Source organism: Taurulus bubalis (assembly GCF_910589615.1).
Source record: "Taurulus bubalis genome assembly, chromosome: 14".
NCBI lineage: Eukaryota > Metazoa > Chordata > Actinopteri > Perciformes > Cottidae > Taurulus > Taurulus bubalis.
In genome coordinates, this window is record NC_136602.1 from 119,608 (window position 1) to 145,665 (window position 26,058).

Consider the following 26,058-nt stretch of genomic DNA (forward strand, 5'->3'; position numbering starts at 1 on the left):
GTCTTCACCTGGTCTGTCTTTACCTGGTCTGTCTTTACCTGGTATGTCTTTACCTGGTCTGTCTTTACCTGGCCTGTCTTTACCTCACATGCATTTACCTGATCTGTCTTTACCTCGTCTGTCTTTACTTGGTATGTCTTTACCTGGTCTGTCTTTACCTGGTATGTCCTCACCTGGCCTGTCTTTACCTGGTCTTTCTTCACCTGGTATGTCTTTACCTGGTCTGTCTTTACCTGGTCTGTCTTTACCTGGTCTGTCTTTACCTGGTATGTCTTTACCTGGTATGTCTTTACCTGATCTGTCTTTACCTGGTATGTCTTTGCCTGGTATGTCTTTACCTGGTCTGTCTTTACCTGGTCTGTCTTTACCTGGTAAGTCTTTACCTGGTATGTCTTTACCTGGTATGTCTTTCAATGGTCTGTCTTTACCTGTTAATGTCTGTACCTGGTCTGTCTCTGCCTGGTCTGTCTTTCAATGGTCTGTCTTTACCCGGTATGTCTTTACCTTGTATTTCTTTACCTGGTATTTCTTTACCTGGTAAGTCTTTCAATGGTCTGTCTTTACCTGGTCTGTCTTTAGCTGGTCTGTCTGTACCCGGTCTGTCTTTACCTGGTCTGTCTTTAGTTGGTCTGTCTTTACCTGGTCTGTCTTTACCTGGTGTGTCTTTCAATGGTCTGTCTTAACCTGGTGTGTCCTCACCTGGCCTGTCTTTACCTGGTCTGTCTTTACCTGGTTTGTCTTTCAATGGTCTATCTTTACCTGGTGTGCCTTTACCTGGTATGCCTTTACCTGGTATGCCTTTACCTGGTCTGTCTTTAGCTGGTATGTCTTTACCTGGTATGTCTTTACCCGGTATGTCTTTACCTGGTATTTGTTTACCTGGTCTGTCTTTACCTGGTCTGTATTTCAATGGTCTGTCTTTACCTGGTGTGTCCTCACCTGGCCTGTCTTTACCTGGTGTGTCCTCACCTGGCCTGTCTTCACCTGGTCTGTCTTTACCTGGTCTGTCTTTACCTGGTATGTCTTTACCTGGTCTGTCTTTACCTGGCCTGTCTTTACCTCTAATGCATTTACCTGATCTGTCTTTACCTCGTCTGTCTTTACTTGGTATGTCTTTACCTGGTCTGTCTTTACCTGGTATGCCTTTACCTGGTATGTCTTTACCTGGTATGTCTTTACCCGGTATGTCTTTACCTGGTATTTGTTTACCTGGTCTGTCTTTACCTGGTCTGTATTTCAATGGTCTGTCTTTACCTGGTGTGTCCTCACCTGGCCTGTCTTTACCTGGTGTGTCCTCACCTGGCCTGTCTTTACCTGGTGTGTCCTCACCTGGCCTGTCTTCACCTGGTCTGTCTTTACCTGGTCTGTCTTTACCTGGTATGTCTTTACCTGGTCTGTCTTTACCTGGCCTGTCTTTACCTCACATGCATTTACCTGATCTGTCTTTACCTCGTCTGTCTTTACTTGGTATGTCTTTACCTGGTCTGTCTTTACCTGGTATGTCCTCACCTGGCCTGTCTTTACCTGGTCTTTCTTCACCTGGTATGTCTTTACCTGGTCTGTCTTTACCTGGTCTGTCTTTACCTGGTCTGTCTTTACCTGGTATGTCTTTACCTGGTATGTCTTTACCTGATCTGTCTTTACCTGGTATGTCTTTGCCTGGTATGTCTTTACCTGGTCTGTCTTTACCTGGTCTGTCTTTACCTGGTAAGTCTTTACCTGGTATGTCTTTACCTGGTATGTCTTTCAATGGTCTGTCTTTACCTGTTAATGTCTGTACCTGGTCTGTCTCTGCCTGGTCTGTCTTTCAATGGTCTGTCTTTACCCGGTATGTCTTTACCTTGTATTTCTTTACCTGGTATTTCTTTACCTGGTAAGTCTTTCAATGGTCTGTCTTTACCTGGTCTGTCTTTAGCTGGTCTGTCTGTACCCGGTCTGTCTTTACCTGGTCTGTCTTTAGTTGGTCTGTCTTTACCTGGTCTGTCTTTACCTGGTGTGTCTTTCAATGGTCTGTCTTAACCTGGTGTGTCCTCACCTGGCCTGTCTTTACCTGGTCTGTCTTTACCTGGTTTGTCTTTCAATGGTCTATCTTTACCTGGTGTGCCTTTACCTGGTATGCCTTTACCTGGTATGCCTTTACCTGGTCTGTCTTTAGCTGGTATGTCTTTACCTGGTATGTCTTTACCCGGTATGTCTTTACCTGGTATTTGTTTACCTGGTCTGTCTTTACCTGGTCTGTATTTCAATGGTCTGTCTTTACCTGGTGTGTCCTCACCTGGCCTGTCTTTACCTGGTGTGTCCTCACCTGGCCTGTCTTCACCTGGTCTGTCTTTACCTGGTCTGTCTTTACCTGGTATGTCTTTACCTGGTCTGTCTTTACCTGGCCTGTCTTTACCTCTAATGCATTTACCTGATCTGTCTTTACCTCGTCTGTCTTTACTTGGTATGTCTTTACCTGGTCTGTCTTTACCTGGTATGTCCTCACCTGGCCTGTCTTTACCTGGTCTTTCTTCACCTGGCCTGTCTTTACCTGGTCTTTCTTCACCTGGTATGTCTTTACCTGGTCTGTCTTTACCTGGTATGTCTTTACCTGGTATGTCTTTACCTGATCTGTCTTTACCTGGTATGTCTTTACCTGGTATGTCTTTACCTGGTCTGTCTTTACCTGGTCTGTCTTTACCTGGTAAGTCTTTACCTGGTATGTCTTTACCTGGTATGTCTTTCAATGGTCTGTCTTTACCTGTTAATGTCTGTACCTGGTATGTCTTTACCTGGTGTGTCTTTCAATGGTCTGTCTTTCAATGGTCTGTCTTTACCTGGTAATGTCTTTACCTGGTAATGTCTTTACCTAGCAATGTCTTTACCTGGTATGTCTTTACCTGGTGTGTCTTTCAATGGTCTGTCCTCACCTGGTCTGTCCTCACCTGGTCTGTCTTTACCTGGTCTGTCTTTCAATGGTCTGGCTTTGCCTGGTCTGGCTTTGCCTGGTCTGTCTTTACCTGGTATGTCTTTACCTGATCTGTCTTTCCTTGGTATGTCTATACCTGGTACGTCTTCACCTGGCTTGTCTTTACCTGGTCTGTCTTTACCCGGTCTGTCTTGTAATGGTCTGTCCCCACCTGGTATGTCCTCACCTGGCCTGTCTTTACCTGGTCTGTCTTTGCCTGGTCTGTCTTTCAATGGTCGGTCTTTACCCGGTATGTCTTTACCGTGTATTTCTTTACCTGGTATTTCTTTACCTGGTATGTCTTTCAATGGTCTGTCTTTACCTGGTCTGTCTTTAGCTGGTCTGTCTTTACCCGGTATGTCTTTACCTGGTATGTCCTCACCTAGTCTGTCTTTACCTGGTCTGTCTTTACCTGGTCTGTCTTTCAATGGTCTGTCTTTACCTGGTCTGTCTTTACCTGGTAATGTCTTTACCTGGTATGTCTTTACCTGGTGTGTCTTTCAATGGTCTGTCTTTACCTGGTAATGTCTTTACCTGGCAATGTCTTTACCTGGTATGTCTTTACCTGGTGTGTCTTTCAATGGTCTGTCCTCACCTGGTCTGTCTTTGCCTGGTCTGTCTTTACCTGGTCTGTCTTTCAATGGTCTGTCTTTACCTTGTATGCCTTTACCTGGTTTGTCTTTACCTGGTCTGTCTTTACCTGGTCTGTATTTCAATGGTCTGTCTTTACCTGGTGTGTCCTCACCCGGCCTGTCTTTACCTGGTGTGTCCTCACCTGGCCTGTCTTTACCTGGTCTGTCTTTACCTGGTCTGTCTTTACCTGGTCTGTCTTTACCTGGTATGTCTTTACCTGGTCTGTCTTTACCTGGCCTGTCTTTACCTCGCATGCATTTACCTGATCTGTCTTTACCTCGTCTGTCTTTACTTGGTATGTCTTTACCTGGTCTGTCTTTACCTGGTATGTCCTCACCTGGCCTGTCTTTACCTGGTCTTTCTTTACCTGGTCTGTCTTTCAATGGTCTGTCTTCACCTGGTATGCCTTTACTTGGTCTGTCTTTACTTGGTCTGTCTTTACCTGGTCTGTCTTTACCTGGTATGTCTTTACCTGGTCTGTCTTTACCTGGTCTGTCTTTACCTGATCTGTCTTTACCTGGTATGCCTTTACTTGGTCTGTCTTTACTTGGTCTGTCTTTACCTGGTCTGTCTTTACCTGGTATGTCTTTACCTGGTCTTTCTTTACCTGGTCTGTCTTTCAATGGTCTGTCTTTACCTGGTATGCCTTTACTTGGTCTGTCTTTACTTGGTCTGTCTTTACCTGGTCTGTCTTTACCTGGTATGTCTTTACCTGGTATGTCTTTACCTGGTCTGTCTTTACCTGGTATGTCTTTACCTGATCTGTCTTTACCTGGTCTGTCTTTACCTGGTATGTCTTTACCTGGTATGTCCTCACCTAGTCTGTCTTTACCTGGTCTGTCTTTACCTGGTAATGTCTTTACCTGGTATGTCTTTACCTGGTGTGTCTTTCAATAGTCTGTCTTTCAATGGTCTGTCTTTACCTGGTAATGTCTTTACCTGGCAATGTCTTTACCTGGTATGTCTTTACCTGGTGTGTCTTTCAATGGTCTGTCCTCACCTGGTCTGTCCTCACCTGGTCTGTCTTTGCCTGGTCTGTCTTTACCTGGTCTGTCTTTCAATGGTCTGGCTTTGCCTGGTCTGTCTTTACCTGGTCTGTCTTTGCCTGGTCTGTCTTTACCTGGTATGTCTTTACCTGATCTGTCTTTCCTTGGTATGTCTTTACCTGGTACGTCTTCACCTGGCCTGTCTTTACCTGGTCTGTCTTTACCTGGTCTGTCTTGTAATGGTCTGTCTTTACCTGGTATGTCCTCACCTGGCCTGTCTTTACCTGGTCTGTCTTTGCCTGGTCTGTCTTTCAATGGTCGGTCTTTACCCGGTATGTCTTTACCTTGTATTTCTTCACCTGGTATTTCTTTACCTGGTATGTCTTTCAATGGTCTGTCTTTACCTGGTCTGTCTTTAGCTGGTCTGTCTTTACCCGGTATGTCTTTACCTGGTATGTCCTCACCTAGTCTGTCTTTACCTGGTCTGTCTTTACCTGGTCTGTCTTTCAATGGTCTGTCTTTACCTGGTCTGTCTTTACCTGGTAATGTCTTTACCTGGTATGTCTTTACCTGGTGTGTCTTTCAATGGTATGTCTTTCAATGGTCTGTCTTTACCTGGCAATGTCTTTACCTGGTATGTCTTTACCTGGTGTGTCTTTCAATGGTCTGTCCTCACCTGGTCTGTCCTCACCTGGTCTGTCCTCACCTGGTCTGTCTTTACCTGGTCTGTCTTTCAATGGTCTGTCTTTACCTTGTATGCCTTTACCTGGTCTGTCTTTACCTGGTCTGTCTTTACCTGGTCTGTCTTTGCCTGGTCTGTCTTTACCTGGTATGTCTTTACCTGATCTGTCCTTCCTTTGTATGTCTTTACCTGGTACGTTTTCACCTGGCCTGTCTTTACCTGGTCTGTCTTTACCTGGTCTGTCTTGTAATGGTCTGTCTTTTCCTGGTATGTCCTCACCTGGCCTGTCTTTACCTGGTCTGTCTCTGCCTGGTCTGTCTTTCAATGGTCTGTCTTTACCCGGTATGTCTTTACCTTGTATTTCTTTACCTGGTATTTCTTTACCTGGTAAGTCTTTCAATGGTCTGTCTTTACCTGGTCTGTCTTTAGCTGGTCTGTCTGTACCCGGTCTGTCTTTACCTGGTCTGTCTTTAGTTGGTCTGTCTTTACCTGGTCTGTCTTTACCTGGTGTGTCTTTCAATGGTCTGTCTTAACCTGGTGTGTCCTCACCTGGCCTGTCTTTACCTGGTCTGTCTTTACCTGGTTTGTCTTTCAATGGTCTATCTTTACCTGGTGTGCCTTTAGCTGGTCTGTCTTTACCCGGTATGTCTTTACCTGGTATGTCTTTACCCGGTATGTCTTTAACCGGTATGTCGTTACCTGGTATGTCTATACCTGGTATGTCTTTACCTGGTCTGTCTTTCAATGGTCTGTCTTTACCTGGTCTGTCTTTACCTGGTAATGTCTTTACCTGGTAATGTCTTTACCTGGTGTGTCTTTCAATGGTCTGTCTTTACCTGGTGTGTCCTCACCTGGCCTGTCTTTACCTGGTCTGTCTTTACCTGGCCTGTCTTTACCTCGTATGCATTTACCTGATCTGTCTTTACCTGGTCTTTCTTTACCTGGTCTGTCTTTCAATGGTCTGTCTTTACCTGGTATGCCTTTACCTGGTCTGTCTTTACTTTATATGTCTTTACCTGGTCTGTCTTTACCTGGTCTGTCTTTACCTGGTATGTCTTTACCTGGTATGTCTTTACCTGGTCTGTCTTTACCTGGTCTGTCTTTACCTGATATGTCTTTACCTGGTATGTCCTCACCTAGTCTGTCTTTACCTGGTCTGTCTTTACCTGGTTTGTCTTTCAATGGTCTATCTTTACCTGGTGTGCCTTTACCTGGTGTGCCTTTACCTGGTCTGTCTTTACTTGGTCTGTCTTTACCTGGTCTGCCTTTACCTGGTCTGTCTTTACCTGGTATGTTTTTACCTGGTTTGTCTTTCAATGGTCTATCTTTACCTGGTGTGCCTTTACCTGGTGTGCCTTTACCTGTTCTGTCTTTACCTGGTCTGTCTTTACTTGGTCTGTCTTTACCTGGTCTGCCTTGACCTGGTCTGTCTTTACCTGGTGTGTCTTTCTATGGTTTGTCTTTCCCTGGTATGTCCTCTCCTGATCTGTCTTTACATGGTCTGTCTTTACCTGGTCTGTCTTTACCTGGCCTGTCTTTACCTGGTCTGTCTTTACCTGGTATGTCTTTACCTGGTGTGCCTTTACCTGGTCTTTCTTTACCTGGTCTTTCTTTACCTAGTATGCCTGGTCTGTCTTTACTTGGTCTGTCTTTCAATGGTCTGTCTTTACCCGGTATGTCTTTACCCGGTATGTCTTTACCTGGTATGTCTATACCTGGTGTGTCTTTCAATGGTCTGTCTTTCAATGGTCTGTCTTTACCTGGTAATGTCTTTACCTGGTAATGTCTTTACCTGGTATGTCTTTACCTGGTGTGTCTTTCAATGGTCTGTCCTCACCTGGTCTGTCCTCACCTGGTCTGCCTTTACCTGGTCTGTCTTTCAATGGTCTGTCTTTACCTGGTATGCCTTTACCTGGTCTGTCTTTGCCTGGTCTGTCTTTACCTGGTCTGTCTTTGCCTGGTCTGTCTTTACCTGGTATGTCTTTACCTGATCTGTCTTTCCTTGGTATGTCTTTACCTGGTACGTCCTCACCTGGTCTGTCTTTACCTGGTCTGTCTTGTAATGGTCTGTCTTTACCTGGTCTGTCCTCACCTGGTATGTCCTCACCTGGCCTGTCTTTACCTGGTCTGTCTTTGCCTGGTCTGTCTTTCAATGGTCTATCTTTACCCGGTATGTCTTTACCTGGTATTTCTTTACCTGGTATTTCTTTACCTGGTATGTCTTTACCTGGTATGTCTTTCAATGGTCTGTCTTTACCTGGTCTGTCTTTACCCGGTATGTCTTTACCCGGTATGTCTTTACCTGGTATTTATTTACCTGGTCTGTCTTTACCTGGTCTGTCTTTACCTGGTAATGTCTTTACCTGGTAATGTCTTTACCTGGTATGTCTTTACCTGGTGTGTCTTTACCTGGTGTGTCTTTCAATGGTCTGTCTTTACCTGGTCTGTCCTCACCTGGTCTGTCTTACCTGGTCTGTCTTTCAATGGTCTGTCTTTTCCTGGTATGGTCTCACCTGGCCTGTCTTTACATGGTCTGTCTTTACCTGGCCTGTCTTTACTTGGTATGTATTTACCTGGCCTGTCTTTACCTGGTATGCCTTTACCTGGTCTGTCTTTACCTGGTCTGTCTTTACCTGGTCTGTCTTTACCTGGTCTGTCTTTACCTGGTCTGTCTTTAGCTGGTCTGTCTTTACCTGGCGTGTCTTTACCTGGTTTGTCTTTCAATGGTCTGTCTTTACCTGGTCTGTCCTCACTTGGTCTGTCAATGCTCTGTCTTTACCCGGTATGTCTATACCTGGTGTGTCTTTCAATGGTCTGTCTTTCAATGGTCTGTCTTTCAATGGTCTGTCTTTCAATGGTCTGTCTTTACCTGGTCTGTCTTTACCTTGTATGTCTTTACCCGGTATGTATTTACCTGGTCTGTCTTTATCTGGTCTGTCTTTACCTGGTCTGTCTTTACCTGGTCTGTCTTTACCTGGTAAGTCTTTAGCTGGTCTGTCTTTACCTGGCGTGTCTTTACCTGGTTTGTCTTTCAATGGTCTGTCTTTACCTGGTCTGTCCTCACTTGGTCTGTCAATGCTCTGTCTTTACCCGGTATGTCTTTACCTGGTTTGTCTTTCAATGGTCTATCTTTACCTGGTGTGCCTTTACCTGGTGTGCCTTTACCTGGTCTGTCTTTACCTGGTCTGTCTTTGCCTGGTCTGTCTTTACCTGGTATGTCTTTACCTGATCTGTCCTTCCTTTGTATGTCTTTACCTGGTACGTTTTCACCTGGCCTGTCTTTACCTGGTCTGTCTTTACCTGGTCTGTCTTGTAATGGTCTGTCTTTTCCTGGTATGTCCTCACCTGGCCTGTCTTTACCTGGTCTGTCTCTGCCTGGTCTGTCTTTCAATGGTCTGTCTTTACCCGGTATGTCTTTACCTTGTATTTCTTTACCTGGTATTTCTTTACCTGGTAAGTCTTTCAATGGTCTGTCTTTACCTGGTCTGTCTTTAGCTGGTCTGTCTGTACCCGGTCTGTCTTTACCTGGTCTGTCTTTAGTTGGTCTGTCTTTACCTGGTCTGTCTTTACCTGGTGTGTCTTTCAATGGTCTGTCTTAACCTGGTGTGTCCTCACCTGGCCTGTCTTTACCTGGTCTGTCTTTACCTGGTTTGTCTTTCAATGGTCTATCTTTACCTGGTGTGCCTTTAGCTGGTCTGTCTTTACCCGGTATGTCTTTACCTGGTATGTCTTTACCCGGTATGTCTTTAACCGGTATGTCGTTACCTGGTATGTCTATACCTGGTATGTCTTTACCTGGTCTGTCTTTCAATGGTCTGTCTTTACCTGGTCTGTCTTTACCTGGTAATGTCTTTACCTGGTAATGTCTTTACCTGGTGTGTCTTTCAATGGTCTGTCTTTACCTGGTGTGTCCTCACCTGGCCTGTCTTTACCTGGTCTGTCTTTACCTGGCCTGTCTTTACCTCGTATGCATTTACCTGATCTGTCTTTACCTGGTCTTTCTTTACCTGGTCTGTCTTTCAATGGTCTGTCTTTACCTGGTATGCCTTTACCTGGTCTGTCTTTACTTTATATGTCTTTACCTGGTCTGTCTTTACCTGGTCTGTCTTTACCTGGTATGTCTTTACCTGGTATGTCTTTACCTGGTCTGTCTTTACCTGGTCTGTCTTTACCTGATATGTCTTTACCTGGTATGTCCTCACCTAGTCTGTCTTTACCTGGTCTGTCTTTACCTGGTTTGTCTTTCAATGGTCTATCTTTACCTGGTGTGCCTTTACCTGGTGTGCCTTTACCTGGTCTGTCTTTACTTGGTCTGTCTTTACCTGGTCTGCCTTTACCTGGTCTGTCTTTACCTGGTATGTCTTTACCTGGTTTGTCTTTCAATGGTCTATCTTTACCTGGTGTGCCTTTACCTGGTGTGCCTTTACCTGGTCTGTCTTTACCTGGTCTGTCTTTACTTGGTCTGTCTTTACCTGGTCTGCCTTGACCTGGTCTGTCTTTACCTGGTGTGTCTTTCTATGGTTTGTCTTTCCCTGGTATGTCCTCTCCTGATCTGTCTTTACATGGTCTGTCTTTACCTGGTCTGTCTTTACCTGGCCTGTCTTTACCTGGTCTGTCTTTACCTGGTATGTCTTTACCTGGTGTGCCTTTACCTGGTCTTTCTTTACCTGGTCTTTCTTTACCTAGTATGCCTGGTCTGTCTTTACTTGGTCTGTCTTTCAATGGTCTGTCTTTACCCGGTATGTCTTTACCCGGTATGTCTTTACCTGGTATGTCTATACCTGGTGTGTCTTTCAATGGTCTGTCTTTCAATGGTCTGTCTTTACCTGGTAATGTCTTTACCTGGTAATGTCTTTACCTGGTATGTCTTTACCTGGTGTGTCTTTCAATGGTCTGTCCTCACCTGGTCTGTCCTCACCTGGTCTGTCTTTGCCTGGTCTGCCTTTACCTGGTCTGTCTTTCAATGGTCTGTCTTTACCTGGTATGCCTTTACCTGGTCTGTCTTTGCCTGGTCTGTCTTTGCCTGGTCTGTCTTTGCCTGGTCTGTCTTTACCTGGTATGTCTTTACCTGATCTGTCTTTCCTTGGTATGTCTTTACCTGGTACGTCCTCACCTGGTCTGTGTTTACCTGGTCTGTCTTGTAATGGTCTGTCTTTACCTGGTCTGTCCTCACCTGGTATGTCCTCACCTGGCCTGTCTTTACCTGGTCTGTCTTTGCCTGGTCTGTCTTTCAATGGTCTATCTTTACCCGGTATGTCTTTACCTGGTATTTCTTTACCTGGTATTTCTTTACCTGGTATGTCTTTACCTGGTATGTCTTTCAATGGTCTGTCTTTACCTGGTCTGTCTTTACCCGGTATGTCTTTACCCGGTATGTCTTTACCTGGTATTTATTTACCTGGTCTGTCTTTACCTGGTCTGTCTTTACCTGGTAATGTCTTTACCTGGTAATGTCTTTACCTGGTATGTCTTTACCTGGTGTGTCTTTACCTGGTGTGTCTTTCAATGGTCTGTCTTTACCTGGTCTGTCCTCACCTGGTCTGTCTTACCTGGTCTGTCTTTCAATGGTCTGTCTTTTCCTGGTATGGTCTCACCTGGCCTGTCTTTACATGGTCTGTCTTTACCTGGCCTGTCTTTACTTGGTATGTATTTACCTGGCCTGTCTTTACCTGGTATGCCTTTACCTGGTCTGTCTTTACCTGGTCTGTCTTTACCTGGTCTGTCTTTACCTGGTCTGTCTTTACCTGGTCTGTCTTTACCTGGTCTGTCTTTAGCTGGTCTGTCTTTACCTGGCGTGTCTTTACCTGGTTTGTCTTTCAATGGTCTGTCTTTACCTGGTCTGTCCTCACTTGGTCTGTCAATGCTCTGTCTTTACCCGGTATGTCTATACCTGGTGTGTCTTTCAATGGTCTGTCTTTCAATGGTCTGTCTTTCAATGGTCTGTCTTTCAATGGTCTGTCTTTACCTGGTCTGTCTTTACCTTGTATGTCTTTACCCGGTATGTATTTACCTGGTCTGTCTTTATCTGGTCTGTCTTTACCTGGTCTGTCTTTACCTGGTCTGTCTTTACCTGGTAAGTCTTTAGCTGGTCTGTCTTTACCTGGCGTGTCTTTACCTGGTTTGTCTTTCAATGGTCTGTCTTTACCTGGTCTGTCCTCACTTGGTCTGTCAATGCTCTGTCTTTACCCGGTATGTCTTTACCTGGTTTGTCTTTCAATGGTCTATCTTTACCTGGTGTGCCTTTACCTGGTGTGCCTTTACCTGGTCTGTCTTTACCTGGTCTGTCTTTACTTGGTCTGTCTTTACCTGGTCTGCCTTGACCTGGTCTGTCTTTACCTGGTATGTCTTTCTATGGTTTGTCTTTCCCTGGTATGTCCTCTCCTGATCTGTCTTTACCTGGTCTGTCTTTACCTGGTCTGTCTTTACCTGGCCTGTCTTTACCTGGTCTGTCTTTACCTGGTATGTCTTTACCTGGTATGCCTTTACCTGGTCTTTCTTTACCTGGTCTCTCTTTACCTAGTATGCCTGGTCTGTCTTTACTTGGTCTGTCTTTCAATGGTCTGTCTTTACCCGGTATGTCTTTACCCGGTATGTCTTTACCTGGTATGTCTATACCTGGTGTGTCTTTCAATGGTCTGTCTTTACCTCGTAATGTCTTTACCTGGTAATGTCTTTACCTGGTATGTCTTTACCTGGTGTGTCTTTCAATGGTCTGTCCTCACCTGGTCTGTCCTCACCTGGTCTGTCTTTGCCTGGTCTGCCTTTACCTGGTCTGTCTTTCAATGGTCTGTCTTTACCTGGTATGCCTTTACCTGGTCTGTCTTTGCCTGGTCTGTCTTTACCTGGTCTGTCTTTGCCTGGTCTGTCTTTACTTGGTATGTCTTTACCTGATCTGTCTTTCCTTGGTATGTCTTTACCTGGTACGTCCTCACCTGGTCTGTCTTTACCTGGTCTGTCTTGTAATGGTCTGTCTTTACCTGGTCTGTCCTCACCTGGTATGTCCTCACCTGGCCTGTCTTTACCTGGTCTGTCTTTGCCTGGTCTGTCTTTCAATGGTCTATCTTTACCCGGTATGTCTTTACCTGGTATTTCTTTACCTGGTATTTCTTTACCTGGTATGTCTTTACCTGGTATGTCTTTCAATGGTCTGTCTTTACCTGGTCTGTCTTTACCCGGTATGTCTTTACCCGGTATGTCTTTACCTGGTATTTATTTACCTGGTCTGTCTTTACCTGGTCTGTCTTTACCTGGTAATGTCTTTACCTGGTAATGTCTTTACCTGGTATGTCTTTACCTGGTGTGTCTTTACCTGGTGTGTCTTTCAATGGTCTGTCTTTACCTGGTCTGTCCTCACCTGGTCTGTCTTACCTGGTCTGTCTTTCAATGGTCTGTCTTTTCCTGGTATGGTCTCACCTGGCCTGTCTTTACATGGTCTGTCTTTACCTGGCCTGTCTTTACTTGGTATGTATTTACCTGGCCTGTCTTTACCTGGTATGCCTGGTCTGTCTTTACCTGATCTGTCTTTACCTGGTCTGTCTTTACCTGGTCTGTCTTTACCTGGTCTGTCTTTACCTGGTCTGTCTTTACCTGGTAAGTCTTTAGCTGGTCTGTCTTTACCTGGCGTGTCTTTACCTGGTTTGTCTTTCAATGGTCTGTCTTTACCTGGTCTGTCCTCACTTGGTCTGTCAATGCTCTGTCTTTACCCGGTATGTCTATACCTGGTGTGTCTTTCAATGGTCTGTCTTTCAATGGTCTGTCTTTCAATGGTCTGTCTTTCAATGGTCTGTCTTTACCTGGTCTGTCTTTACCTTGTATGTCTTTACCCGGTATGTATTTACCTGGTCTGTCTTTATCTGGTCTGTCTTTACCTGGTCTGCCTTTACCTGGTCTGTCTTTCCCTGGTATGTCTTTACCTGGTATGTCCTCACCTGGCCTGTCTTTACCTGGTCTGTCTTACCTGGTCTGTCTTTCAATGGTCTGTCTTTCAATGGTCTGTCTTTACCCGGTATGTATTTACCTGGTATGTCTTTACCTGATCTGTCTTTACCTGGTCTGTCTTTACCTGGTCTGTCTTTACCTGGTATGTCTTTACCTGATCTGTCTTTCCCTGGTCTGTCTTTACCTGGCATGCCTTTACCTGGTCTGTCTTTACCTGGTATGTCCTCACCTGGCCTGCCTTTACCTGGTCTGTCTTTACCTGGTATGTCCTCACCTGGCCTGTCTTTACCTGGCCTGTCTTTACCTGGCCTGTCTTCACCTGGTCTGTCTTTACCTGGTCTGTCTTTACCTGGTCTGCCTTTACCTGGCCTGTCTTTACCTGGCCTGTCTTTACCTGGCATGCCTTTACCTGGTCTGTCTTTACCTGGTATGTCTTTATCTGGTCTCTCTTTACCTGGTATGCATGGTCTGTCTTTACCTGGCATGTCTTTAAATGGTCTGTCTTTTAATGGTCTGTCTTTACTTGGTCTGTCTTTCATTAGATTACATTTAATTTAGCTGATGCTTTTATCCAAAGCGATTTACAAGAAGTGCATTCAACCATGAGTACAAACTCAGAACCACAAGAATCAAGAAAGTACAATTTTGAATTTTGCATTCTGATGAGCTGCAAAGGACGGATGGCACTAGCAGGTAGACCTGCAGGAGGGAGTTACAGTAGTCAAGGCGTGAGATGATCAGAGCCTGGACCAGAACCTGTACCGCCTTCTGGGTGAGAAGGGGACGTATTCTCCTGATGTTGTGTAGCATGATCCTACAGGATGTTGTGTAGCATGGACCATGATAACTCTCAGGCTAATGCTGTGATGCATCAGGCTAACGTACATGTACACATGTATATATACATGTTACAGGGTCCATGATAACTCCCAGGCTAACACACATGTATATACACATGTTACAGGGTCCATGATAACTCCCAGGCTAACACTGTGACCCATCATGCTAATGTACATGTACACATGTATATACACATGTTACAGGGTCCATGATAACTCCCAGGCTAACGTACATGTACACATGTATATATGCATGTTACAGGGTCCATGATAACTCCCAGGCTAACGCTGTGATGCAGCAGGCGTCCGTCATCCTGCAGGTGGAGGAATCCATGCCCCTCCTCCGGCGTTTCTATGACAACCAGTACATCTCCAACCACTGTGCTCCGCTGGCTGACGCCCACAACGATGACATCACCACTAACTCCCGTTACCATGGCGAGATGGGCCGCATCACTGCACAGATTAAAGTTTGTGTCTGGAGATTGTTATTATTATTGTATTATAATTATTATATTATACTTATTATTATTGTATTATTATGTTATTACTACATTATACTTATTATTATTTTATTATTATTATATTATTATACTTATTGTTATTGTATTATATAATAATACATCTTATCCATCCATCCATCCATTATCAGCCGCTTATCCAGGGTTAGCAGGTTCAGCAGGCCGACCCAGGCTTCCCTCTCACCCGCAACACTTTCCAGCTCATTCTGGGACCCCGAGGCGTTCCAAGGCCAGCCGGGAGATATAATCCCTCCAGCGTGTCCTCGGTCTTCCCCGGGGTCTCCTACCAGTTGGACGTGCCTGGAAAACCTCTAATAAGAGGCGTCCAGGAGGCATCCTGACTAGATGCTGAACCACCTCAGCTGACATAACATATAATAATAATTATTATTGCATTATTATAATATTATAATTATTATTGTGTGTGTGTGTGTGTGTGTGTGTGTGTGTGTGTGTGTGTGTGTGTGTGTGTTCTGTAGGAGACTCTGGATCAGTTCCTGGGCCTGCAGAGTGACCTGGACTCTGGAGGATCTGGGTGAGGTTCTTCATGTTCTTCTGTCTCGTCTAAATCAACAGGTGCAGCTCTTACATTTGTTCTTCTCCCTACCAGAGTCCATACAAACCAGAACCAGAACAGGGGACAGAACCAGGACCAGAACCAGAACCAGAAGAGGGACCAGATATTGAACCAGGACCAGAACCAGAAGAGGGACCAGATCTTTAACCAGGACCAGAACCAGGAGCTCCAGGCTATCCGAGCCGAGCTGAAGCAGCTCCGGACTCTGGTCCAGCAGCTGGTGGAGAACCGGACTCCGGTCCAGCAGGTGGAGAACTGGACTCTGGTCCAGTAGCTGGTGGAGAACCGGACCCCGGCCCAGCAGATGGAGAACCGGACTCTGGTGGAGAACCGGACTCCGGCCCAGCAGATGGAGAACCGGACTCTGGTCCAGTAGCTGGTGGAGAACCGGACTCCGGTCCAGCAGATGGAGAACCGGACTGAGGACCATGAAATGAACCAATAATAAATGAAATATTCTTTTGAAGTCTCTGTGTTTCATGCTGTTACTTTAGTTTTTACAGGTATTATTAACTAACCCTATGAACTTCTTGTACTTCTTGTCTTACTACTGATCTGTTGGACTAAACTACGAAATACTGAGACACATCGTGGAAAGTACTGTAACCAGGTAGAACTGATGAAGGGGTGATTGGGTCCGCCGGGCGGGTTATAAGGGTGCACCCGCTGGGGAGCCGGGATAGGCAGGACTTCTTTCCCGTGTCTCCGCCGGCGTAAGCAAGTTCACTCAGAGTTTAGGTTTAGTTTAATCAGAGTACAAGTTTAGTTAACTGAAAGTTTAGGTTCAGTTAACTCAGAGTTCAGTAGGACTGTCAACGAATATTCGAAATTCGAATATATATTCAAATAGTTGTTAAAAAAAATATTTCGAATGTGAAAATTAATATTCGAATGTAAAAAATAAAATAAAAAATTAAGTATTTTGGAGGATAATTATCGTGAATCTGGCAACCCCCGCTGCGACTAAGTGTCCTCTTTTTCACAAACTCAAACCTGGTCACCCTAGTTGACCTGCGTGGAAGATGGCGGAAAGTGCAGAACAAAGCTTGACCGCAACAGAAAAGGTGATGTCTGGAAACATTTTGGATTTTGGTCAGTTGATGGAAAACTTGTTGAGCCTGCAACTAAAGTAGTGTGTAAGCTATGTAAGCTAGAGTTAGCTTACCATTCAACGACAAGCAACTTGAGGCTACATCTCCAGAATGTGCACTCAAGAGAATACGGCATAACATGTGGAACTTCAGCCAAACTACAGCGAAGTCACGTCTGGAGACGTATTTTGCGTCGTCTCAGCATTTGTTTATTGTTGTGGTTCATTTAAACTGCTATGCGCAGAGAGAGAGAGAGAGAGAGAGAGAGAGAGAGAGAGAGAGAGAGAGAGAGAGAGAGAGAGAGAGAGAGAGAGTGTGTGTGTGCGAGAGCGAGAGGCCGGGGTCTGCGGTCTTGGCCATTAGTTAATTTACTTATTTTTTAATAGGTAATATGTTGTTAAACATGTTTAAACTTAAATAAATTACCTATACAAGTAGTTATGTCTCGTTTATATTAATTTGTCCTGTTATTGACGTGCCTAATGCGCAACCAGAATATGTTAGAAAAAACACATATATTTGAATATGTTCAAATATATGTGTTTTTTTAAAGGGAATATTTGAACGTCATTTTTGAGCAATTTTGACAACCCTAGAGTTCAGGGTCAGTTAATTCAGAGTTAGTTAACTCAGTTCAGGTTCAGTTAACTCAGAGTTCATGGGGAGTTTACTCAGATCAAGTTCAGTTAAGTCAGAGTTTAGGGTCAGTTAACTCAGATCAGATTCAGTTAACTCAGAGTTCAGGTTCAGTTAAGTCAGAGTTCAGGGTTAGTTAACTCAGATCAAGTTCAGTTAAGTCAGAGTTCAGGGTTAGTTAACTCAGATCAGGTTCAGTTAAGTCAGAGTTCAGGGTTAGTTAACTCAGATCAGGTTCAGTTAAGTCAGATCAGGTTCAGTTAAGTCAGAGTTCAGGTTCAGTTAACTCAGATCGGGTTCAGTTAAGTCAGAGTTCAGGTTCAGTTAACTCAGAGCAGGTTCAGTTAACTCAGAGTTCAGGTTCAGTTAAGTCAGAGTTCAGGGTTAGTTAACTCAGATCAGGTTCAGTTAAGTCAGAGTTCAGGGTTAGTTAACTCAGATCAGGTTCAGTTAAGTTAAAGTTCAGGGTCAGTTAACTCAGATCAGATTCAGTTAACTCAGAGTTCAGGGTTAGTTAACGCAGATCAGGTTCAGTAAAGTCAGAGTTCAGGTTCAGTTAACTCAGATCAGGTTCAGTTAAGTCAGAGTTCAGGTTCAGTTAACTCACATCAGGTTCAGTTAAGTCAGAGTTCAGGTTCAGTTAAGTCAGAGTTCAGGGTTAGTTAACTCAGATCAGGTTCAGTTAAGTCAGATCAGGTTCAGTTAAGTCAGAGTTCAGGTTCAGTTAACTCAGATCGGGTTCAGTTAAGTCAGAGTTCAGGTTCAGTTAACTCAGAGCAGGTTCAGTTAACTCAGAGTTCAGGTTCAGTTAAGTCAGAGTTCAGGGTTAGTTAACTCAGATCAGGTTCAGTTAAGTCAGAGTTCAGGGTTAGTTAACTCAGATCAGGTTCAGTTAAGTTAAAGTTCAGGGTCAGTTAACTCAGATCAGATTCAGTTAACTCAGAGTTCAGGGTTAGTTAACGCAGATCAGGTTCAGTAAAGTCAGAGTTCAGGTTCAGTTAACTCAGATCAGGTTCAGTTAAGTCAGAGTTCAGGTTCAGTTAACTCAGATCAGGTTCAGTTAAGTCAGAGTTCAGGTTCAGTTAACTCAGAGTTCAGGTTCAGTTAACTCAGAGTTCATGGGGAGTTTACTCAGATCAAGTTCAGTTAAGTCAGAGTTTAGGGTCAGTTAACTCAGATCAGATTCAGTTAACTCAGAGTTCAGGTTCAGTTAAGTCAGAGTTCAGGGTTAGTTAACTCAGATCAAGTTCAGTTAAGTCAGAGTTCAGGGTTAGTTAACTCAGATCAGGTTCAGTTAAGTCAGAGTTCAGGGTTAGTTAACTCAGATCAGGTTCAGTTAAGTCAGATCAGGTTCAGTTAAGTCAGAGTTCAGGTTCAGTTAAGTCAGAGTTCAGGGTTAGTTAACTCAGATCAGGTTCAGTTAAGTCAGAGTTCAGGGTTAGTTAACTCAGATCAGGTACAGTTAAGTCAGAGTTCAGGGTTAGTTAAGTCAGATCAGGTTCAGTTAAGTCAGAGTTCATTGTTAGTTAACTCAGATCAGATTCAGTTAACTCAGAGTTCAGGGTTAGTTAACTCAGATCAGGTTCAGTTAAGTCAGAGTTCAGGGTTAGTTAACTCAGATCAAGTTCAGTTAAGTCAGAGTTCAGGGTTAGTTAACTCAGATCAGGTTCAGTTAAGTCAGATCAGGTTCAGTTAAGTCAGAGTTCAGGTTCAGTTAACTCAGATCAGGTTCAGTTAAGTCAGAGTTCAGGTTCAGTTAACTCAGAGCAGGTTCAGTTAACTCAGAGTTCAGGTTCAGTTAAGTCAGAGTTCAGGGTTAGTTAACTCAGATCAGGTTCAGTTAAGTCAGAGTTCAGGGTTAGTTAACTCAGATCAGGTACAGTTAAGTCAGAGTTCAGGGTTAGTTAACTCAGATCAGGTTCAGTTAAGTCAGAGTTCATGGTTAGTTAACTCAGATCAGATTCAGTTAACTCAGAGTTCAGGGTTAGTTAACTCAGATCAGGTTCAGTTAAGTCAGAGTTCAGGTTCAGTTAACATGGAGTTCAGGTTCAGTTAACTCAGAGTTCAGGTACAGTTAAGTCAGAGTTCAGGGTTAGTTAACTCAGATCAGGTTCAGTTAAGTCAGAGTTCAGGGTTAGTTAACTCAGATCAGGTTCAGTTAAGTCAGAGTTCAGGGTTAGTTAACGCAGATCAGGTTCAGTAAAGTCAGAGTTCAGGTTCAGTTAACTCAGATCAGGTTCAGTTAAGTCAGAGTTCAGGTTCAGTTAAGTCAGAGTTCAGGTTCAGTTAACTCAGAGTTCATGGGGAGTTTACTCAGATCAAGTTCAGTTAACTCAGAGTTTAGGGTCAGTTAACTCAGATCAGATTCAGTTAACTCAGAGTTCAGGTTCAGTTAAGTCAGAGTTCAGGGTTAGTTAACTCAGATCAGGTTCAGTTAAGTCAGAGTTCAGGGTTAGTTAACTCAGATCAGGTTCAGTTAAGTCAGATCAGGTTCAGTTAAGTCAGAGTTCAGGTTCAGTTAACTCAGATCAGGTTCAGTTAAGTCAGAGTTCAGGTTCAGTTAACTCAGATCAGGTTCAGTTAAGTCAGAGTTCAGGGTTAGTTAACTCAGATCAGGTACAGTTAAGTCAGAGTTCAGGGTTAGTTAACTCAGATCAGGTTCAGTTAAGTCAGAGTTCATGGTTAGTTAACTCAGATCAGGTTCAGTTAAGTCAGAGTTCAGGGTTAGTTAACTCAGATCAGGTTCAGTTAAGTCAGATCAGGTTCAGTTAAGTCAGAGTTCAGGTTCAGTTAACTCAGATCAGGTTCAGTTAAGTTAAAGTTCAGGGTCAGTTAACTCAGATCAGATTCAGTTAACTCAGAGTTCAGGGTTAGTTAACGCAGATCAGGTTCAGTAAAGTCAGAGTTCAGGTTCAGTTAACTCAGATCAGGTTCAGTTAAGTCAGAGTTCAGATTCAGTTAACTCAGAGTTCAGGGTTAGTTAACTCAGATCAGGTTCAGTTAAGTCAGAGTTCAGGTTCAGTTAACATGGAGTTCAGGTTCAGTTAACTCAGAGTTCAGGTACAGTTAAGTCAGAGTTCAGGGTTAGTTAACTCAGATCAGGTTCAGTTAAGTCAGAGTTCAGGGTTAGTTAACTCAGATCAGGTTCAGTTAAGTCAGAGTTCAGGGTTAGGGGATGGGATGTTGTGAATATTCATTGTGTTGTAATACTTGTCACATAGTTTTATTAAACATGTCCATGTATTTGTACTGAGTTGTGTTTATTTATTGTGTTTTATTGTATAACGTCTTAACAAACTGGCTGGTTAAGTGAATGACAGGTAGTTTCAGGTCTTCCTGGTGTGTGACCCCGCCCCCTCAGCTGTTGGTGACTTCCGGTTCCGGGTTCTTCTCCGTGCAGCAGCAGAGCAGAGGGAAGAAGATGGCGGCGGCCCAGTCCGACAGAGACCCTCCGTCTCTTCTGTGTTCAGAGTTCCTGCACTTCTCCGCCAAAGACACCGCGCTGGTGAGAGGCTCTCGAGCTGCTCGTTATCCCGCCCCCTCACCTGTCACCTGTCACTACGTCACAGCGCGAGCGCTCTCCTGCTTAATCTGCTCGAGGAGCTAATGCTAACGTTAATGCGCGGAGTGATCTGCAAAACATCTGGATGAGTGACGTGTCCGCGCAATATTTAACGTGTATTTTTTGTTGTTTTTTAATGTGTATTTAATGTGTAGTTATTGTTTATTTATTTATGCGTATTTAATGTGTATTGATTGTGTAGTTATTGTTTATTTATGTGTATTTAATGTGTTAATTGTGTAGTTATTGTTTTTGAATGTGTATTTAATGTTTATTTATTATTTATTTAACGTCTATTTAAGGTGTATTCAACGTGTGTTTAAGGGGTATTTAAGGTTTATTCAACGTGTATTTAAGGTTTATTCAACGTGTATTTAAGGGGTATTTAAGGTTTATTCAACGTGTATTTAAGGTTTATTCAACGTGTATTTAAGGTTTATTCAACGTGTATTTAAAGTTTATTCAACGTGTATTTAAGGTTTATTCAACGTGTATTTAATGTTTATTCAACGTGTATTTAAGGTGTATTTAAGGTTTATTCAACGTGTATTTAAGGTGTATTTAAGGTTTATTCAACGTGTATTTAAGGTGTATTTAAGGTTTATTCAACGTGTATTTAAGGTGTATTTAATGTTTATTCAACGTATATTTAATGTCTATTCAACGTGTATACCAGGTGTATTTAACATGTATTTATGGTGTATTTAATGTTTATTCAACGTGTATTTAATGTTTATTCAACGTGTATTTAAGGTGTATTCAACGTGTATTTAAGGTGTATTCAACGTGTATTAAGGTGTATTTAATGTTTATTAAAGGTGTATTTAATGTTTATTCAACGTGTATTTAAGGTGTATTTAATGTTTATTCAACGTGTATTTAATGTTTATTCAACGTGTATTTAAGGTGTATTTGATGTTTATTCAACGTGTATTTAATGTTTATTCAACGTGTATTTAATGTTTATTCAACGTGTATTTAAGGTGTATTCAACGTGTATTTAAGGTGTATTTAAGGTTTATTCAACGTGTATTTAATGTTTATTCAACGTGTATTTAATGTTTATTCAACGTGTATTTAAGGTGTATTTAATGTTTATTCAACGTGTATTTAATGTTTATTCAACGTGTATTTAAGGTGTATTCAACGTGTATTTAAGGCGTATTCAATGTTTATTCAACGTGTATTTAATGTTTATTCAACGTGTATTTAATGTTTATTCAACGTGTATTTAATGTTTATTCAACGTGTATTTAAGGTTTATTCAACGTGTATTTAATGTTTATTCAACGTGTATTTAAGGTGTATTTAAGGTTTATTCAACGTGTATTTAATGTTTATTCAACGTGTATTTAATGTTTATTCAACGTGTATTTAAGGTGTATTTAATGTTTATTCAACGTGTATTTAATGTTTATTCAACGTGTATTTAAGGTGTATTTAAGGTTTATTCAACGTGTATTTAATGTTTATTCAACGTGTATTTAATGTTTATTCAACGTGTATTTAATGTGTATTCAACGTGTATTTAAGGTGTATTTAATGTTTATTCAACGTGTATTTAATGTTTATTCAACGTGTATTTAATGTTTATTCAACGTGTATTTAAGGTGTATTCAACGTGTATTTAAGGTGTAATCAACGTGTATTAAGGTGTATTTAATGTTTATTAAAGGTGTATTTAATGTTTATTCAACGTGTATTTAAGGTGTATTTAATGTTTATTCAACGTGTATTTAATGTTTATTCAACGTGTATTTAAGGTGTATTTGATGTTTATTCAACGTGTATTTAATGTTTATTCAACGTGTATTTAATGTTTATTCAACGTGTATTTAAGGTGTATTCAACGTGTATTTAAGGTGTATTTAAGGTTTATTCAACGTGTATTTAATGTATATTCAACGTGTATTTAATGTTTATTCAACGTGTATTTAAGGTGTATTTAATGTTTATTCAACGTGTATTTAATGTTTATTCAACGTGTATTTAAGGTGTATTCAACGTGTATTTAAGGCGTATTCAATGTTTATTCAACGTGTATTTAATGTTTATTCAACGTGTATTTAATGTTTATTCAACGTGTATTTAATGTTTATTCAACGTGTATTTAAGGTTTATTCAACGTGTATTTAATGTTTATTCAACGTGTATTTAAGGTGTATTTAAGGTTTATTCAACGTGTATTTAATGTTTATTCAACGTGTATTTAATGTTTATTCAACGTGTATTTAAGGTGTATTTAATGTTTATTCAACGTGTATTTAATGTTTATTCAACGTGTATTTAAGGTGTATTCAACGTGTATTTAAGGCGTATTTAATGTTTATTCAACGTGTATTTAATGTTTATTCAACGTGTATTTAATGTTTATTCAACGTGTATTTAAGGTTTATTCAACGTGTATTTAATGTTTATTCAACGTGTATTTAAGGTGTATTTAATGTTTATTCAACGTGTATTTAATGTTTATTCAACGTGTATTTAATGTTTATTCAACGTGTATTTAAGGTGTATTTAATGTTTATTCAATGTGTATTTAATGTTTATTCAAGGTGTATTCAAAGTGTGTCCAATGTGTATTCAAGGTGTATTCAAGGTTTATTCAATGTGTATTTAATGTGTATTTAACGTGTATACCAGGTGTATTTAACATGTTTTTAACGTGTATTCCATGTGTATTCAATGTGTATTTATCTCCTCCTTCCTCCTCAGAGGTGGCTGGCGGCGGTCGACCTGCAGCAGGAGGTGTCCAATCACCTGGCCGTGTACGTACCCAGAATCCTTTGCTTGGGGCCGAGTGGCGGCAGTAGCAGGGAGGAGCAGTGGGAGGAGCAGCAGGAGGACATGGCCTCCCAGCTGCTCCTCCTGGCCCCTCTGGAGTGGCTCCTGCTGGGGGAAGAGCCGGCTACCGGCCTGCACCTCCTGCAGGAGAACAACCAGCCGTCAGCGCTGTGTGGACACGTGTTCAAGGTGGGAGAGCCCACCTACTCCTGCAGGTACTTATACACACATATATACACAGGTAGTATGCACCTACTCCTGCAGGTACTTATACACACATATATACACAGGTAGTATGCACCTACTCCTGCAGGTACTTATACACACATATATACACAGGTAGTATGCACCTACTCCTGCAGGTACTTATACACACATATATACACAGGTAGTATGCACCTACACCTGCAGGTACTTATACACATATATATATATATATATATATATATATATATATATATATATATACATATATATATATATACACAGGTAGTATACACCTACTCCTACAGGTACTTATACACACATACCAGTGTTTTCTCAAGGGTTACAGCTCTGGGGGATCTCAGTGAGGTTGGCTTTGGCGTCCGCATGGCAGAGTAACCTGTTCAGAGTAGTAACCTGTTCAGAATAACCTGTTCAGAGTAGTAACCTGTTCAGAATAACCTGTTCAGAGTAGTAACCTGTTCAGAATAACCTGTTCAGAGTAGTAACCTGTTCAGAATAACCTGTTCAGAGTAGTAACCTGTTCAGAGTAGTAACCTGTTCAGAATAACCTGTTCAGAGTAGTAACCTGTTCAGAATAACCTGTTCAGAGTAGTAACCTGTTCAGAGTAGTAACCTGTTCAGAATAACCTGTTCAGAGTAGTAACCTGTTCAGAATAACCTGTTCAGAGTAGTAACCTGTTCAGAATAACCTGTACCAAAGTACAGGCATTTCTTCATGTATTTATTAAAGACTTAGTTTTACGTCCCTGTACTTTTTTTTGTAATATGTGAAGTTCTCAATAAAGTTCTTGAAATAAAAACATTCAGCATTTCCTCTTGTGCCCCACCTGTAATACGCCCCAGTTTGAGAGATAGTGAAGGAAACATGGTGTTCATTCCTTTTAAGGACGACCACAACGTGTGCAGGTGTTGTCACTGCAGTGAGTCACGGCTTTTGGAAGAACATTTCGAGAGCGTCTTGCTATGCAAAGTCAGAAACGTCTGGCCCATCTATTGAGCTTAGCAGAGGGTCTCCTCCCTGTAGTCTATAAAGAGGGTCTCCTTGTAGTCTGTCAAGAGGGTCTCCTTGTATTCTGTCAAGAGGGTCTCCTTGTATTCTGTCAAGAGGGTCTCCCTGTAGTGTATAAAGAGTCTCCCTGGAGTCTATAAAGAGGGTCTCCCTGGAGTCTATAAAGAGGGTCTCCCTGTAGTCTATAAAGAGGGTCTCCTTGTAGTCTATAAAGAGGGTCTCCCTGTAGTCTATAAAGAGGGTCTCCTTGTAATCTATAAAGAGGGTCTCTTGTAGTCTATCAAGAGGGTCTCATTGTAGTCTATAAAGAGGGTATCCTTGTAGTCTATCAAGAGGGTCTCATTGTAGTCTATAAAAAGGGTCTCCTTGTAGTCCATCAAGAGGGTCTCCTTGTAGTCTATAAAGAGGGTCTCCTTGTAGTCTATAAAGAGGGTCTCCCTGTAGTCTATCAAGAGGGTCTCCCTGTAGTCTATCAAGAGGGTCTCATTGTAGTCTATAAAGAGGGTCTCTTGTAGTCTATCAAGAGGGTCTCCTTGTAGTCTATAAAGAGGATCTCCTTGTAGTCTATAAAGAGGATCTCCTTGTAGTCTATAAAGAGGATCTCCTTGTAGTCTATCAAGAGGGTCTCCCTGTTGTCTATAAAGAGGGTCTCCTTGTAGTCCATCAAGAGGGTCTCATTGTAGTCTATAAAGAGGGTCTCATTGTAGTCTATAATGAGGGTCTCCCTGTAGTCTATAAAGAGGGTATCCTTGTAGTCTATAAAGAGGGTCTCCCTGTAGTCTATAAAGAGGGTCTCCCTGTAGTCCATCAAGAGGGTCTCATTGTAGTCTATAAAGAGGGTCTCACTGTAGTCTATAATGAGGGTCTCCCTGTAGTCTATAAAGAGGGTCTCCTTGTAGTCTATAAAGAGGGTCTCCCTGTAGTCTATAAAGAGGGTCTCCCTGTAGTCTATAAAGAGGGTATCCTTGTAGTCCATCAAGAGGGTCTCATTGTAGTCTATAAAGAGGGTCTCCTTGTAGTCTATAATGAGGGTCTCCTTGTAGTCTATAAAGAGGGTCTCCTTGTAGTCTATAAAGAGGGTCTCCCTGTAGTCTATAAAGAGGGTCTCCCTGTAGTCTATAAAGAGGGTCTCCTTGTAGTCTATAAAGAGGGTCTCCCTGTAGTCTATAAAGAGGGTCTCCTTGTAGTCTATAAAGAGGGTCTCCCTGTAGTCTATAAAGAGGGTCTCCCTGTAGTCTATAAAGAGGGTCTCCTTGTAGTCTATAAAGAAGCTGAAGGAGGAAGGTACATGTAAACTCATCCTCCAGAGCCTCTGGTCCTTCTGGAACTTCCTCAGCTTTAGTTTCTGTAAGCAGGAACCAGATGGATCATGACGTGGTCTCCAGGTTCTCCTCTCTGGTTCCACACACCGCATCTGTTCACCGATTACATAACGTGTGTGTGTGTGTGTGTGTGTGTGTGTGTGTGTGTGTGTGTGTGTGTGTGTGTGTGTGTGTGTGTGTGTGTGTGTAGGGAGTGTGCAGCTGATCCCACCTGTGTTCTGTGCATGAAGTGTTTCCTGGGAAGCATTCATAAAGAACATCGATACAGGGTGAGTACACGCACACACACACACACACACACAC

The 26,058-nt window shown here is 42.4% G+C and overlaps 1 protein-coding gene across 1 annotated transcript in view; it reads left to right on the top strand.

Moving 5' to 3' along the window:
• Positions 1–20,271: 20,271 nt before the first annotated feature.
• Positions 20,272–26,058, top strand: part of ubr2 (ubiquitin protein ligase E3 component n-recognin 2) — a gene marked incomplete at its 5' end in the record, with an annotated part of 56,384 nt that continues 50,597 nt past the window's right edge. The window contains 3 exons of the mRNA XM_079230277.1: positions 20,272–20,355; positions 23,128–23,411; positions 25,946–26,024. Of these exons, the coding sequence (XP_079086403.1) occupies positions 20,272–20,355; positions 23,128–23,411; positions 25,946–26,024 (447 nt within the window). The remainder of the gene's footprint in view (positions 20,356–23,127; positions 23,412–25,945; positions 26,025–26,058) is intronic.